Source organism: Sinocyclocheilus rhinocerous, unplaced genomic scaffold, assembly GCF_001515625.1.
Source record: "Sinocyclocheilus rhinocerous isolate Xijiao unplaced genomic scaffold, SAMN03320098_v1.1 scaffold1233, whole genome shotgun sequence".
Taxonomy (NCBI): domain Eukaryota; kingdom Metazoa; phylum Chordata; class Actinopteri; order Cypriniformes; family Cyprinidae; genus Sinocyclocheilus; species Sinocyclocheilus rhinocerous.
Genome location: NW_015639524.1, coordinates 484,147 through 500,506, shown reverse-complemented (window position 1 = coordinate 500,506; position 16,360 = coordinate 484,147). Strand labels below are relative to the sequence as shown.

The 16,360-nt window shown below is 33.9% G+C and overlaps 1 protein-coding gene across 1 annotated transcript in view; it reads right to left on the bottom strand.

Moving 5' to 3' along the window:
• The window catches only part of LOC107751332 (TBC1 domain family member 2A-like), a 19,055-nt gene extending 3,004 nt beyond the window's left edge, over positions 1 to 16,051 (bottom strand). Inside the window, exons 1-13 of the mRNA XM_016567014.1 lie at positions 15,875 to 16,051; positions 13,550 to 13,981; positions 12,071 to 12,218; positions 8,573 to 8,696; positions 6,321 to 6,430; positions 6,052 to 6,239; positions 5,582 to 5,965; positions 5,020 to 5,130; positions 4,365 to 4,537; positions 3,192 to 3,692; positions 1,360 to 1,480; positions 1,016 to 1,201; positions 641 to 762 (exon numbers count right to left, since the gene is read on the bottom strand). Of these exons, the coding sequence (XP_016422500.1) occupies positions 641 to 762; positions 1,016 to 1,201; positions 1,360 to 1,480; positions 3,192 to 3,692; positions 4,365 to 4,537; positions 5,020 to 5,130; positions 5,582 to 5,965; positions 6,052 to 6,239; positions 6,321 to 6,430; positions 8,573 to 8,696; positions 12,071 to 12,218; positions 13,550 to 13,981 (2,600 nt within the window). The 5' untranslated portion in view covers positions 15,875 to 16,051. The remainder of the gene's footprint in view (positions 1 to 640; positions 763 to 1,015; positions 1,202 to 1,359; positions 1,481 to 3,191; positions 3,693 to 4,364; positions 4,538 to 5,019; positions 5,131 to 5,581; positions 5,966 to 6,051; positions 6,240 to 6,320; positions 6,431 to 8,572; positions 8,697 to 12,070; positions 12,219 to 13,549; positions 13,982 to 15,874) is intronic.
• Positions 16,052 to 16,360: the final 309 nt, after the last annotated feature.

Sequence of the window (16,360 nt, the reverse complement as noted above, 5' to 3'; positions counted from 1 at the left end):
ATATAGTTTATATAAATATAATACATATGTGTTTTTCATTTTTTTACGTAATATATATATATATATATATTTATAAAATGTAAAAAAAAAAAATATAGGTATGCATTTAGATTTACTAATATATACTATTTAAATTACAATAAAAAATGATTATGCATCAATATTTTATCTTTTTCACTAATTTGCTTGTAAATAATTATTATTCTTTTTAAGTGTGTAAAATGTGTTCTAGAGGTATTACAGTGTCATATAGATATTCATGATGCTTAATACACTGTCCATTGTTTGTTTTTAACATAAACAATACATTATAATACTTGCTGATATCTTTAAAGAATACAATCTTTATGTGTTGGTAATGTATGTGTTGGTATGTCCTGTGTTTAAAAGTCATTATAATGCTTGAAAGTAGTAACCATGAATAATATATGCATGAGTATAAAGCATGAATGCATTTACTGTATAATACTTTAAGAATGCATCATGTGCAGATTAATATTACTATTCCATACTTTAGAAGAGCATGTTAGTTCATTACTCTATATATACTGTATCTATATTACTGTATCTATATTTTATGTTTTTTTCTTTACTTTCTCTCTTGGTTTTTCTCTCTTCCATTTTTGATGCTTCATCTTACCTTCTATCTACGATGGTGTTGGGGAAGATGCGGAGATACTGGTACATCTCAACACTGTCATTGATCTTTAAGATGCCTTCCTCTCTGTATTTGAAAAGTGCCAATGCATATCGGAATATCACCTGTGAAACAGATGAATGAGGGATTTGGTCCTTTGTTATTTCCTCGTAGTTGGCCTGTAGGCTTGTAATGTTTGTGAAAATGTTGGGAAATTTAGGTTTTTTTACACAAATGGATCAGGCTCAATATGAGGGTAATCATATTACAAACAAAACTGTTACAAACAAATATTTAGTGGAGAATCCAAAAAAACTTCAAACTATTAGAGAACCAGGTATTGATCTATACAACATTTCCCAGAATCCTTTATGGTACCTTTATGCCTTCATACAGGAAGGCGTCCCATACTTTAAACAGTATGCGTGTAGGCAGACTCTCAACAAACAACACCAGAAACCATTCAACAGTGATGAGGGACACATCTACTTTTAGCGCTTCCAGATGGGCCTTGAGTCGAGGCAGCTTCTCAGACATGAGGTCCTTTAGTACACACTGGTCGGCCTGGAGAGATTGAAAGAAGAAAATATTGAAAAATATTTCAGAATATTACTGTTTTTGTATTCAATACTTGCTTCCAAACATTTGAAAACAGTAGTGTATAAAAGTCTGAGACCACACTGAAAATCTGTTTTAGGATTTAGGATTAATGCAGTTCTCACCTGACAGCCCACCAGGTCTTTAGTGTAGTAATTGTGAGGCATGATATAGTCCACAATCACTACCAAGCACCAGAAGGCATCTTCCTCATCCTGTAGTACCAGCAGAGCAATGGCTGCCAGTCTGCACACAGTGGCATCGTTGGTGTTATTTAGCTTTCTTTTTGCATATAGATATTGTGGCTTTAACAGTAAACCTACACCTCACTCTATTTAGCCTGTAAGGTACCCTCCATCAGAAAGTTGTTGATCAGCAAATGACCACCAGATGTCAGTACATTACATGTTATGCTCCATTTAAGGTCAGCTTGAAATTGGTATTAAAATAGTTTGTTGCCAGTGTTCAGCATGGCAGTCAGATGAGGCAAATATCATTTTGCATGTAGACTGAAGGTAAAATATGAAATTTCTGTTTAATGATTGCTACAGTTTGGTAATCAGGAAGCGGTGGATTCAATTATGATGCATTAAATGTAAAAGTATTTTGCCATATTTAGCAATAATTATTTTGTCTTTTGTTACCTCATGCATTATATATATAAAAATTTACATTTAGATTTAACTTTAGTTAATAGATTTCACTTAAATAGATTTAACTTATTTATATTTAATATTTAGACAAATTATACATTTAATATAAATATATGAATATAAATATGATATTTTTTATTATATGAGATTTCAATTTTACTTAATAAGTGAAATAAATTACATCATGTTTTAGGTAGGCGTGGTTAACTCTTAACTTTTATAAAGAATATCTCTTTGGTTTTGAGACTTTAGTGTTTGCAACTTTACAGATCTTCTTTATGCACCAAGAGCTTGTAACACTCCAAAGAGAAAGGAAAAATTGAAATCATATGACCCCTTTAAAATAGTTTGTTGCCAGTGTTCAGCATGGCACTCAGATGAGGCAAATATCACTTTGCATGTAGACTGAAGGTAAAATATGAAATTTCTGTTTAATGATTGCTACAGTTTGGTAATCAGGAAGGGGTGGATTCAATTATGATGCATTAAATGTAAAAGTATTTTGCCATATTTAGCAATAATTATTTTGTCTTTTGTTACCTCATGCATTATATATATAAAAATTTACATTTAGATTTAACTTTAGTTAATAGATTTAACTTAAATAGATTTAAATAGATTTAACTTATTTATATTTAATATTTAGACAAATTATACATTTAATATAAATATATGAATATAAATATGATATTTTTTATTATATGAGATTTCAATTTTACTTAATAAGTGAAATAAATTACATCATAATTTTGATATTATATAATTATATGATAAATTATAAGAAATAAGAGGCTTACATCTTACAAAAAAAAGTTTGTTAGTGTACAAAAGTCTGAGACCACACTAACAAGCTGGGATTGAGAATCAAATTTGAACCTGACAATAAACAGCAAGTTTTAATAAAGTATATAATAAATACTGACTGACTGACCTATTTAAAAATTCATATTTTAAATAATATTTTAAATAATATTTAAACTTTAACTTTGAAATAAATTATGTTATACATTTGATACATTTTATATTTAAAAATAAATGTATTAAATAAAGACATTTTTATAAAGTGGTCATGTAAGTAAATCTGGCAAAATTTGACACTTCTTATTTTTTGTAACATGCGTTACACTCAATACCCCATAACTTTTTTGTACACTCAATACTCCATTATATTTTAAAACAAAAGTGGCATATTTAGCCAAAAAGCTCTTGTGATAGGCCATTACTTATACTACTCACATTAGGTCTATAATCACTTCTAATCAAAGCCAATTCTCTCTCTTTTTTTGTCTATGATGGCTAATTACCTGTTGAGTCCCTGGACGTAGCCGATGGTGGGGTTTTGCCATGAGAATGCCTGCAGAACTCTCTCCAGCTTATGAATCAAGGGGCTTGAAGGAGGGGAAAAGTATTGATTGGAGGTCAGCGTACGATCCAGGTCCAGCTGGATCTGTCTGGGCACCAGGTGAGGTGAGGTTCTGCTCTTCTCGCACAGCTCCTGATAGCGGTCAGGATGATGCTCTTTTAGAGACTTGGTCCTAGTCTGTATCATAAAACGCCAAGCCCTCGCACGGTACTCGCGCGGTAAGCCCATCCGGAGTAGATTCTTCAGTTCTGTGGATGAAGACAGTTCTCCTTCAGGGCGTCCAAACAGGAGCTGAGCGCAACGAGCCAACAATGGCCCATCACATTCCTCCTGGTTCAGCAGGTTTTGGGATCGGATCTCCAGGGCCTGGATCTTAGCAAGCAGCTTCAGGTCCTCAACTTTGTAGTCCATTGCAATCTTAAATCCATATTCATCGTAATCCCTGTGGAATGTCGGGAACTGTGAGTTCCAACATAAATAGAACTTGAACAAACATTTATATGTGAAAAGACTCACATAAAATTAAGACTCATTCACACCAAGAACGATAACCGTTATGATAACTGTAACGATAATGATAAAGATAGTTTTAAAATTTGTTCTAAATGTAAAAGAATAGCAGAGTCCACACCACAACAATAATGGCAGAATAATTATATTGTTGGAATAACTTTTAAAATGATTTTTTACAGCTGATGAGCAATGAAAACACTGATAGCCAGTCATAATTTAAAGTAGCAGATGACAAAACTGCAGCACATACTTATAATAAACAGAACAATATTGTGCATTTGAGTGGATGTCAATATAGTTATCATCATCTTGGTGTGAAAAGACCTTTACTCTAGGCTCTCTAATAAATGTTATTTCATTGAAGCTCTATATGCTTTTTTTTAGCAGGAGACTTATCTAAGCAACTAAGACATTCTTTTATAAATCTCAAGGATGTCTGCTATGAACTTTAGCCATCCATTTCCATCCAAAAATAAAGTCTGGAATGATTTACACTTGCGCAAGGATGAATGTGATTTGAGAGCTCCACAGATGAAAAGAACAGGGTGAATAAACGATGACAGAATTTGCATTTGGGGTGAACTGATGGGACTGTGTTTACCTTACTGAGTTTAGTTTGATAGCAGTGCTCAGGTCTGCCCGAACTGCATCCTTAACCACCTTCTTGACTGCTTCCCCCTGCTCCGGATTCAATTCCTTACTCTCCTGGAGTTTCTGGAGGATTCCCAGGTATCTGCTTTCCATCTGACTGCTATTGGCCTCCAGAACAGCACACTGGCACACACACACACAGTAACAACACTAAACATTCAAGCACTTCTTGATGTTTACTATCTCAGATTACCATCGCAAATGGCTCGGACCAATTTTAAAGCGTTTATATCACAAAAATGTAATTTCCCTTGATCTTTTGATATGGAAGTGAACATACTCTAACTTTCAAAACTCAAATCTCTCAGTTCATAAAGAGCCATTTAGTGTTTAGATTAGCCAATCAGTACAAAGGGTAAAGACAGTAGCAAAAAATGTGTCTGTTCTTGGTGCAAGAAACCTTGACTGAAAAATTATTTACCTTTACTATCAGACTTTGCTCCCGTTCGGAACTTTTTCTCCAAAGCGTCGTTAGATGGTAGATCTCAGAGTTTAGGTACTGGTTCTGAGTTTTATATGCCTTCAAATCATCCTGAAATAATGAACATTTAAATTATAATGTGTCTGTTCTTGGTGCAAGAAACCTTGACTGAAAAATTATTTACCTTTACTATCAGACTTTGCTCCCGTTCTGAACTTTTTCTCCAAAGCGTCGTTAGATGGTAGATCTCAGAGTTTAGGTACTGGTTCTGAGTTTTATATGCCTTCAAATCATCCTGAAATAATGATTAGGTTATATCCACTACCATTCAGAAGTTTGGGGTTGGTAAGTTTTTTGTATGCATCTCTTATGCTCACCAAGGCTGCATTTATATGATCAAAAAATTCAGTAAAAACAGTAATACTATGAACTACTATTACAATTTAAAATAACTGTTTTCTATTTTAATATATTTTAAAATGTCATTTATTCCTGTGATGGCAAAACTGAATTTTCAGTTTATTATATAGAAAAGCTGTACTGTTGTACCATATCAATATTTTAGTGGAAACATTTTTTTTTCAGGATTCTTTGCTGATTAGAAAATTCAAAAGCTTTTATCTGAAATAGAAATATATTTTTACATTGTAAATGTTTTTTACTGTCACTTTTGATCAATGCATCCATATATATTTATATTATATAGTAAAACAATATTTTGATGTAAAAATGCTTTATTTTCTCACTTTCAAATTCTCATTCTCGATTGTTAGCTGTTTTAAGGCCTCTGACCGCAGCCCATTGGAGCACTGCTTGTCTTCTCCACAGACTGCTAACTTCTCAGACAGCTTCAGTATCACTTCCTGTTTGGCCTGATTCTTTTGTATCAGGAGCTGGACACTCTCCTGGAGTTCAGCGATATGGGCGTCCCTCTGGTTCAGATCCCTCCGTAGGTTCTCGTTCTCTTGCTGCAGGGACTCCAGATGGTCTCGCAGTTCGGCCACACGCCGCTCACCGTGTCTGAGGAGCTCCAAGCGCTCCTGTTCCCCCTCCGCGGCTAGAAACTGAGCACAGGTGCGTTTCTCCAGCTGAGCAGCTTCCAGCACCTTATGTAACAGCGAAACCAACTCCTGACAACACATACATATGCGGGTTTCAGTTGATTAATCTTTCTGTATATGAGAAGCTGAAGTGGTGATTAACATCCTCACTTTACCTTCTGCGCTTTGACCTCTTCAGCCAGTTTTTCACGTTGAAGTCGAGATGTGTCCTTGAGCTCCAGCGGTTTGGACTTTTCTTTGCTATTGTTTCTGTTTGGTGAAATGGTGGAGAGATCATGCTCAGACCTGGCATTAGCAGGGGATTCTGGGCTTTGAGAAGAACCGGGTGTGGGAACCGCTAAAGCTAAGGAGGACAGTGGCCATGAGCACTTAAATTTGAAACAATTGTTTATTATTTTTCTAGTGACAAAGTTGTGGTTCTTACTGGATGCCTTAGATGAGGATGTTTTTTGGGTGTCAGTTGGGTCGCCAATATGGAAAACACTTTGTCTAATTTCCTGTGAGTGCCGGTTACGGAAACTGTGCATTGTGTTCCTGTATATCAAACACAGAGAAACCACTGAAGAAATGACTCACAATAACAACTACATTTTCGGAAGAAAAAGGCTAAATGCAAAACTTGTCAAATGATGCTAAGCGTGTCGTGGATGGTTGCTAGGGTGTTCTGGGTGGTTGCTTAGTGGCTTAAATTAACAGAGGCCACTGTAGTCTCTAGACATGGCTTGGTCCCTCTAATTTAAGTCTGTAGGGTTTAATTGGGCATCTAATTATTGACCATATTTACCATCAGGTGAAAGTCTAATCACTTAAGCCTATAAAGCCTACTGGATCATATCTGATTTCTAAGGCCTCTAAATTATTAACACGATCAAACTTTGCTGCAAAACCTGTTGTAAACAATCTACTACATTCTTTCTGTCATCTGATTGATGTCTTCTAGTATAATTCTAAAAACAACCCCCTTCAGGTCGTGGTTCACATGTCTTTTTGCTGTGAAATCTATTGATTTTTTATAAAAGTAAGCATAAGAACAAATGAAGCAACTCAGGTTTACTTGATTGTCCATATATCACTTTTTAGAAGAATAATGCTAAAATGTGAGTATCAAATATGGTACAGGTTTTTGAGGAACATTTATTAACGTTCATCTCTCAATCATCATTGTACTGAATTGCATTGTACTACAGAGCTTTGACCACAAAACTAAGCATTTAAATATAATCTTACTAAGAAATATTAGTAAGATTGGAAGATATAGATTGACAATTGATATTTATATGTATTTATATGCTTATATAATATTTATATGCTTTTTTAAGATTTTATCTAAAGGTTCAATAAACTGTTATATTTAAAAAACAATCTGACTATTTTCATGTCAAGCTTTACAGTGGGTATAGAAAAAGAATCACCCCCTTTAAAACAATCACAACAAGTCAGGAGATGGATACAAAATTTTTTTCAAAGGCTTTATCAATACCTAGAAACACAGTGAAGTCTATTATTGAGAAGTGGAAGGTATTTGGTACAACACAGACTCTCCCTGGATCAGAATGTCGCTCCAAACTGGATGAAAGAGCAGGAGGAAACTGGTCAAAGAGGCTACTAAGATCAAGAGGCCTACAGCAACTCTGAAGCAGTTGCAGGTATTTATGACGAAGAGTGGTCATTGTGTGCATGTGTCAAAAATATCACAAATTCTTCACAAATGTGGCTTGTATGGGAGGGTTGCAAGAAAAAAGCCACTCCTCAAGAAAGGCCACATGCAGTCATGACTGCGCTTTGCCAAAACGCACCTTGAAGATTCTGAGGCAGATGAGACTAAAATTGAATTATTTGGCCTCAACACCAAACGATATTTCTGGCGGAAATCTAATACAGCTCACCATCCAAATAACAGCATTACTACAGTAAAGCATGGAGGTGGTAATATCCTGTTATAGCTCAGCTGGTGCAAGACAAGTGCTGAAGTTTAAAACTTATGATTGGTTTGGTTTGGAGTAATATCATTAGCGATGCTTGCCTAAGAATTTATTCTTTTTTTTAACAGGCTCATTTGTATGTTTATGTAATCAGTTTAATAATTTTTGGCATTGCAGATGATGATGAAATAGTTTTAGTCATTATGGGTTTTATTTAGAAATGGAAGCAACTTCCCATTTTCTCACTGAGACAAATGTGAAAACTAATATGACTTCCTAATCATATATTAGATAGACTATATGGTACAATGGCCACATTATTCAGCGAACCAAACAAGCCCATATTTCTTGGTTTATTTGTAAAATAAGTATTGCCTTTTATTATAACAATAATAACAAAATACTTTTTTCACTTACTATGTTTAACTCAATGTATGTGTGTGTGTGTGTGCGTGTGTAAATCTCATTACTGTTTTCTCTTATCTGATGTTGTCTAGTATGAGAAGAACCCCTCATAACACAGCTTGTTCACTCTCGTATATAAAATCCCAGGAAGTGGCGTATATGCTTGTGAGTCTAACTTCCCTAAAATAATAATTCTAGAGAAATACAAAACTTACAACACAGCTTTTTTGGAAGGCACTGACGCAGATTGCCAGCGCGAACCATTTTTCATTTGACCCTAGAAATATCCCTTGACACCAGTATCCATTCTGTGAGAACAGATTGAATAAACAAAAGCACATGTACTCACTGTAGCTCAATTAGTGGATGTTTGATTGACATATTGAGAGGGCTGTTTAATCCTGGTGCAGGCAGACTGGCAGCTTCTTCACCTACCAGGCCAGAAGGCGTCTTCACCATGGGCAAGAAGTCAGCTGTGTAAGAGAAGGCAGAAAGTATGTTTAAACCCACTGCGTTAAATACATCCGATAGGCCAGAATAACAAGATGCTTTCAGATAATGAGACTTGCTTGTTTCTTATTTGTTTGGTAAGAAAACATTCGTAAACAACGTTTTGTTATGCTGAGATCACAGTAAATTTTATGTTTTTCAAAGAAATCTCTTATGTTTGCCAGGGCTGCGTTTATTTGATAAAAAATATAGTAAAACTGTAATATTGAGAATTTAAAATAACTCTTTGCTATATAATCATATATTTTAAAATGTAATTTATTCCTGTGATATCAACTGATTTGTTAAATCAAATGAAAAATTGTGTGTTTGATTGGTCCAGACGCTACATGGCGAAGCTGAATTTTCAGCTTTTCAGAAATCATTCTAATATGCAAAAAATGTGCTGCTCAAGAAACATTTCTGTTTATTATCAATGTTGAAAACAGTTGTGCTGATAAATATTTTTGTGAAGACTGTGATATATTTTTTCAGGATTCTTTGATGAATAAAATAAATGGATGAATATAAAGCACTTAAAAAAAAAATAGAATCAGTGTAGTAATTTTTTATACATTTAATGCATCCTTGCAAATTAAAATTATTCATTTCTTAATTTCTTCAAAAAGAGAAATAATCTTACTGACCCCAAACTTCTGAATGGTAGAGTAAGACAGAAACAATAATAATGCATGGACTCTTCCGTAGATACTGAGAAATTATCTGGGAAAAATATCCAAGTAGTACAATGTTATTTTGTATTCTATATTTGTATTTCTTGCTCTACCTATTTCTTTTCAAATGACAGAACCACACAATGTTATTTATCACAGGGTGAGGTACATGCCTCTGCATGCCTGAAATTCCTAATAATTACAAGTGCTGTTTAAATGACCCATATGCTAACCACGAGCTAGCACTGAGTAAAACAAACAAATATCCATACTGTCTCTGAGTTCTTTTTAGCTTATATTTGTCTGGTGGTGCAATTATCCAGATTTCTAGAGATTCAGCTGCTCAGACATTCACTTCCTCATTTTCTGCATTTGACTCTCATCCAAGAGCTGTTTCTTAACGCCTGTACCAGAGCTTGCGGTTGGAAGCAGGTGTCTGTGAATGTAAGTAATGAATGTGCTTTTAGCACGAGAAGCCCAATCCTACTTGGATTCCTGGAAATGATGCATTTATGCATTGAATATTATGCATTGAGTCAGGGAGCAACTTGCAATTAACTAATTAATTTAAGTTATCTGCATATAGCAGATATACACTAGATAGAAAGCAATTAGTATCAAAGTACTGCTGCCACATTTCCACTGTAATTGCCAAACGTTTTGGGTGCCTCAAAAATGAGTTTAAATTACATTCCAGACTTCATCAACCATATAACGTTTTTTTTTAGTGACCAGAATTTCTTTTTACTTTTTTACTTTTACTTTTAATGTAATTTTACAATTAAGCATGTATGTAATGTAATTTTACAATTAAGAGCTCTTTTGGCCTTAAACATTTTCAAAAACGATTCGAGACAAATGTGCAGTTAATTCGTGGCACTTTTGCTGCAAGCCAGTTGTTATTTTTGTATTATTTATATACTATTATATTAATACTTTGAATTGAAATGAAAACTGAAAATCTAAAAATAAAAGTTAATTTTAGCTTTAATAATTTGGCAATTGTTATGTGCTTTTATCCTTTTCATTAGTTATATATATAATAACAGAGTGTTTATAATAACAACACCCTGACAAGCATTTTTAAAATGTATTTATTAATTTATTTTGCAAAAAAGTTAATTTGCATATGAAAAATATTGGGCAAGAGTTTGTCACAGGGGTTTTCCACAGCTCTATATTTTTGTAACTCAATATATACTATTGTTTCTCGTAAAACCTCATAATACGCTCTATGTATGTTTCTATATTTGTTTCAAATTGCCTATATGAATTACTTGTCCGTGAAGCATTATATAATGTTTGTTAAATAGAATGGTTAGAGATGAGATGTAGTGGATAATGGCTTTCTGCTTATGTTAAGTACACAAGGGAAATGAGCGCTATGCAGCACTGATACAGGCTGCAACCCAGAGTAAAGTAACATAACTGTCCTGCAACAGAGTGAAAAAGAAAAGATGGATATCGACATCCATCCCACCCATTTTCCAGAATTTCTAAACGTTTACTTGAAGTTTGCAGATGATTACCAGTCCGGAGTCCGGACATTTCCTGTCTACACACCCTCCTGCTAAGACAGATAACAGAATGAGGGTAGACAATACATGCACAAACTAGCTGGAGTCCTGATGATCTATCTACAAACAAAATATCAGACTAAGCTTTTGCAACCTCCTCCTGTGGCTACAATGGATGACTAAACTATAACAATGTGGCCGAGTAACGTGGGATCTGATTCGTCAATCTCAGCAGCTTCCTTTCAGCTAATCTGGTGCTTTCCTCCCTGTATCCTTGGCTCTGCTTCCTGTCTCTGCCCTGTGCTCAGCCTATGCTTTAGTAACATTGTTTAGTAACAATGGCCTCTATTTTGGGACATTATTATTTTATTTGAAACACCAGATGTAGGTGACCAGTTTTGGGTGTAACGTGGGTATTGAGAAGAATTTATAAAAGTCAGTTGTTATTTCAGTTTAAAAGAGAAAAAAAGAAAAACTGGTAAGTGTTTATACATTATGGTAGTATTTGCTGTATTGCCTTCAATTTATGCCCGTTTAGATAATAAAATTGTATTACAGTAGTTTTTCATGAGAATCACCTTTGAGGATGATGAGATTTACAAAACACTACAAAGTTAAATGCACAGACTCTTTCTGATAATAAAAATTTAGATACAAATATGCTTAATTGTCTGAAAATATCACAACGCAAAAAACAAAACAAAACTTAATAGTCCTAAAACATATTTTAGTATTCTATACGTACAATTATAGTATTTATTATTTATTAATTTTTCAGATTTCATTTTCATTTTAGTTTAAGTTTTAGTAATTGTTAAGTGCTTTTGACCTTTTTATTAGTTTTTAATTTTTATTTATTTTTAATAATTTTAACAAGGCAACATTTCTTATTTAAGTTTTATCTTAATAGTTTGAAGGTGAAGTAATTCTCCTGGCAATAGAAACAGTCAGTTAAAACATTATTTTGGTGCACAGATTTCAAGCATTTTGAAATAATCTTCAAGATCTGACTGGGTCTGTTGATCTTTCACTTTCTATTAACTTAGTATCACATGACTGGCCAAACAACTGAACTTTACTTTGAAAAATGAAGTGCATTCTCCCTCAGATCATATTTCATAAACAGTGTAATTTCCATAATGCAGTAAATGCCTTTCAGCCTCTTACCACGGCAGTTGTTTGCTGATGGGGTGCTTTCCAATTTGTGGTTGTCTGGTCTGGGTATGGAGAGATGTTCAGCATGCTGCTCCCTGTATAACGTACGTTTCAACTGCAGCTGCTGCAACCAGTACATTTGGGCATCCCTGTTAGCTGCCTAAAAACAAAATCATGTTTGAAGACTGTTGAGAGGAAAGTGCTGTTGTCTTACTCAAGATGCTTGCCTGTTATTCCTCCATACTTAAACCTAATGCCTGTGTTTCTCTCTGTGTGTAACAGTCAAAAGGGAGACTGTGGGGGAGAGACTCGAGGGTGACCATATTTTAAGAATTAAGAAAAATCCATATTGACCACTGATCAGAACTTTATACTTTATTGAAAGGCCAGCATTATTTTAAAGGCCAATATAAAGTGCAGTCATGTGATCACTGTTCTATTTTAAAGGCTGTCTGACCCCACTGATAACAACAAGCTTTTTGTAGAAAGAAAGAAAGAAAGAAACAAACAAAGAAACAAAGAATAAGGCTTTATATTCCTCCACCCATTTATATCCTAGAAGCTTGTTTTTGAAAAGCAAATTACCTTTAGAATCTCTAATCTTAAATCAGGAATTGTCATAAAAATCATAAAACTTGCTTTTACTTGTTTTTTTTTTTGTTTTTTTTTTCTGGACATTTCCAGGTCATTATCCTAATACTATTTCATATTCAACACAAAGTCACACTGGCATTTATTCATTATTTTCACAAGGAAGCAATGAAGCACATATTCCTTCCATTTATCATAACTGTGGTGGAATAAATAAATCATTAAGTGTTTATGCATTATGACAGTATTTGATGTATTGCCTTCAATGTACAGTATGCTCATTTAAGTAATATAATTAAAATGAGTTTTTAATGAGAATCACCTTTCAGGATAATGAGGCTTACAAAAAACGACAAAGTTAAATGCACAAACACATTCTGATAATAAAAGTTAGGGACAAATCTGCTTAAATATCTTGAAAATATTGTCACAATTTGTTTAAGCCGTTTTTAAGTAATTGTTATGTGCTTTTGTCATTTTTATTAGTTTTTTTTGTAATTTTGTTTGTTTTTTTGTCATTTATAAGGTACTACAATTTTATATTTCAATTTATTTTCAGCTTTAGTTTAAAGTATGTATTATTATTTCAGTAAGTAACAAAGGCAGGATTTCTAATTTTCATTTAAGTTTGATCTAATGTTTAAATTTTATTTTATTTCACCTTTATTTCAGTTAAATAAAATGATTTGTAATAGTTTAGTTAACAATAACAGCACTGAAATACACTCAAGTTTCTTCATATAAAAAAATCATGTAAAATAATGTATAGTTGCCATGTTCATCTCAGTGATTTTGTCACAACTACTGTACTAACCTATCCCATGCAGCTCATCGCCCTTTGTTGCTTCACAATTCACAATTTATTAAAATCTGTTATTTCAAACCATGTGATAACATTACCTTGAGAATGACAGTGCGCTCTGGTGTCTGTATATGAAAGCTTCCCTCCTCTCCCTGCAGCGGATAACTGAACGTGGCACAAAACAGATCCACCTTACCCAGAGGACTGATATCTTGTGCCATGCGGTAGTAAAACAGCTGACAGCTCTTCTCCTCATAGACAAACCAGCGGGACTTCCAGGCTTTGAGAGGTCCACCCTGCTTGTTGAGGTAGCCACATAGTTTAGTGCTGGAAGGAGTGGGTGTCCCTCTGAGGGTGGCAGAGGGCCCATCAGGCAGAGCAGCATGCATCTGGGTGCCATTCTTATCCTGAGCCCCATCTGACCGACCTAAACTCTGTTGTTGGGTCTCCGCAGAGCTGACACACTCATCTGCAGGAGATACGTGCACATTCGCTGGAGGTGGAGTGCTGGAGCTTCCCTCATTCTCCATCTGGTTATCTCAACAAAGAGAATAAATAAAATCAGGCAAAATGTTCTTTAAGTAATCAAATGATGTCTATCAGCATAGCTATACCACGAGAATATGTTAATTTAGAGCTTCAGTAAAACATATGTATATAATACTCTATCTAAATGTTAAAAACCATCAATATTAGGGTACGATGGAGCAAGATAATGTGCATTTATTTTTAAATTGTAACATATTTACATATAAGTTTACTAGGATGCACCAGTGTTATGAAGGAATATAAATATAAACATTTGGTAATTTAGTTGTCATAACACAAAATATAACATTGTTCAAAGATATCCATCTTACCAAACTACTTATACATTCTTATTAATAATTTTCTTTTAAAATGTTCATTAATGTACAACAGTAAATCATCTGCTCTATTTATGACAGTATAGTCAAATAAGTGAATAATTAATCTAAAAAAGATTAATCTGAACAGTAAATTTATTTTATATACCCATATTCATTTATACGTTTAACTGTTATTATCATAATAGCAACAGTGTGAATTCAAACCCAATGATTTCCCACAATTAGTCTACAGGTTTCAATAATGTCTGAAATGTGTCTATAAGGTTTTAACGATATCTAAAAATGTCTGACATGTGCATCTAACTCATGGAATTATTGAATAATAGCCCCATGAATTACAAAATCTTTTTACTTTAAAATAAAAACAATATGTTTTACTCCTCAAATCTTAAAACAATAATATGCTCACAAATCCCTCATTACCAAATAGACACAAAAAATTTAATATTCAACATAATACAATGTCACAGATCACTGTTTTCCAGAGACACAAAATTAGAGCAATTAACCTTAAACTGTTTTGACTGACTAAATATTAAAACTTTTGATATTCAGCTATGGTCAAGGGATCCGAAAATAAGGTGGGGACGAAGAAGAAGAAGAAGAAGAAGAAGAAGAAGAAGAAGAAGAAGAAGAAGCAGCAGCAGCATGGAAAACCATACATTCTATGGCATACAAATTCCACTTTCAAAAACATTGCACAATATGCACAGTTATTACCTCATTTCAGTTTCCACATAGGAATATTTCGCAATTAAATATCACCAGCATTTATGTACAACACCAGGTAATTCTTTAAAATGAATTTTATTCATAATTAATTAACAAACATTATCTGATGCTTCCTATCAAGTAGAAAACCATATTAATTCAAAAAAGAAAAATCTAGTTTCAATAAAGTTGCATGACATTTTAAATTATTTAATGTACATTAATGGACTTTCAAGCATTATATAATATAATGCATGTTATGTCATTATGAAACAATAAATAAAATAGGTAAACTCTGTATCGTAGGCTAAGTCATTCTTGTTAGTCAACACATTGCCTAGTTACACGCGCGCATTGCTTACTGTTTGCTGTGATAAATAAACTGAAATAAAACACACTGTTTACAGCACAGTAGTTGATAATAATCCCATACCTTCTCTGTTGAAAAACTCAAAGGTTCTTTTGTGTGTGTCCAGGGTGCGTCTCATGGCACTTACAGATCTAAACAACTCGCACACAGCTGCACTTCCTTCATGAATGACTCAAATTTCTCTCACCGAGTCCCAGCATTAAGGAAAACAGGAAATATTACACATCAGGAATATGAAACATAGGGTTGCCTTTAGGGAGGCGTGTCATGAATGTCATCGCCTTCACACACACACTGTTTTGAATCACTGCTCGTTTCAAAAAGTGTGCATACCAAATATCTGTCGAATTTCAGAAACTTGCTAACTGTTTTTAATAGTCAAAACTATTTTGATTGAACTTATTTAAATTACATATGGGAGACTTATGAAAAACACACTGTTTACAGCACAGTAGTTGATAATAATCCCATACCTTCTCTGTTGAAAAACTCAAAGGTTCTTTTGTGTGTGTCCAGGGTGCGTCTCATGGCACTTACAGATCTAAACAACTCGCACACAGCTGCACTTCCTTCATGAATGACTCAAATTTCTCTCACCGAGTCCCAGCATTAAGGAAAACAGGAAATATTACACATCAGGAATATGAAACATAGGGTTGCCTTTAGGGAGGCGTGTCATGAATGTCATCGCCTTCACACACACTGTTTTGAATCACTGGTCGTTTCAAAAAGTGTGCATACCAAATATCTGTCGAATTTCAGAAACTTGCTAACTGGTTTTAATAGTCAAAACTATTTTGATTGAACTTATTTAAATTACATATGGGAGACTTATGAGGTTCCATTTATTCTAGAAGATCTATTATTTATTGAGCAGAATTAACAAACTGACCTAGGAAACCTGAAATTACACCTTTATTAATGACACATAATCGAAAAAACAAACAAACATGAAAAAC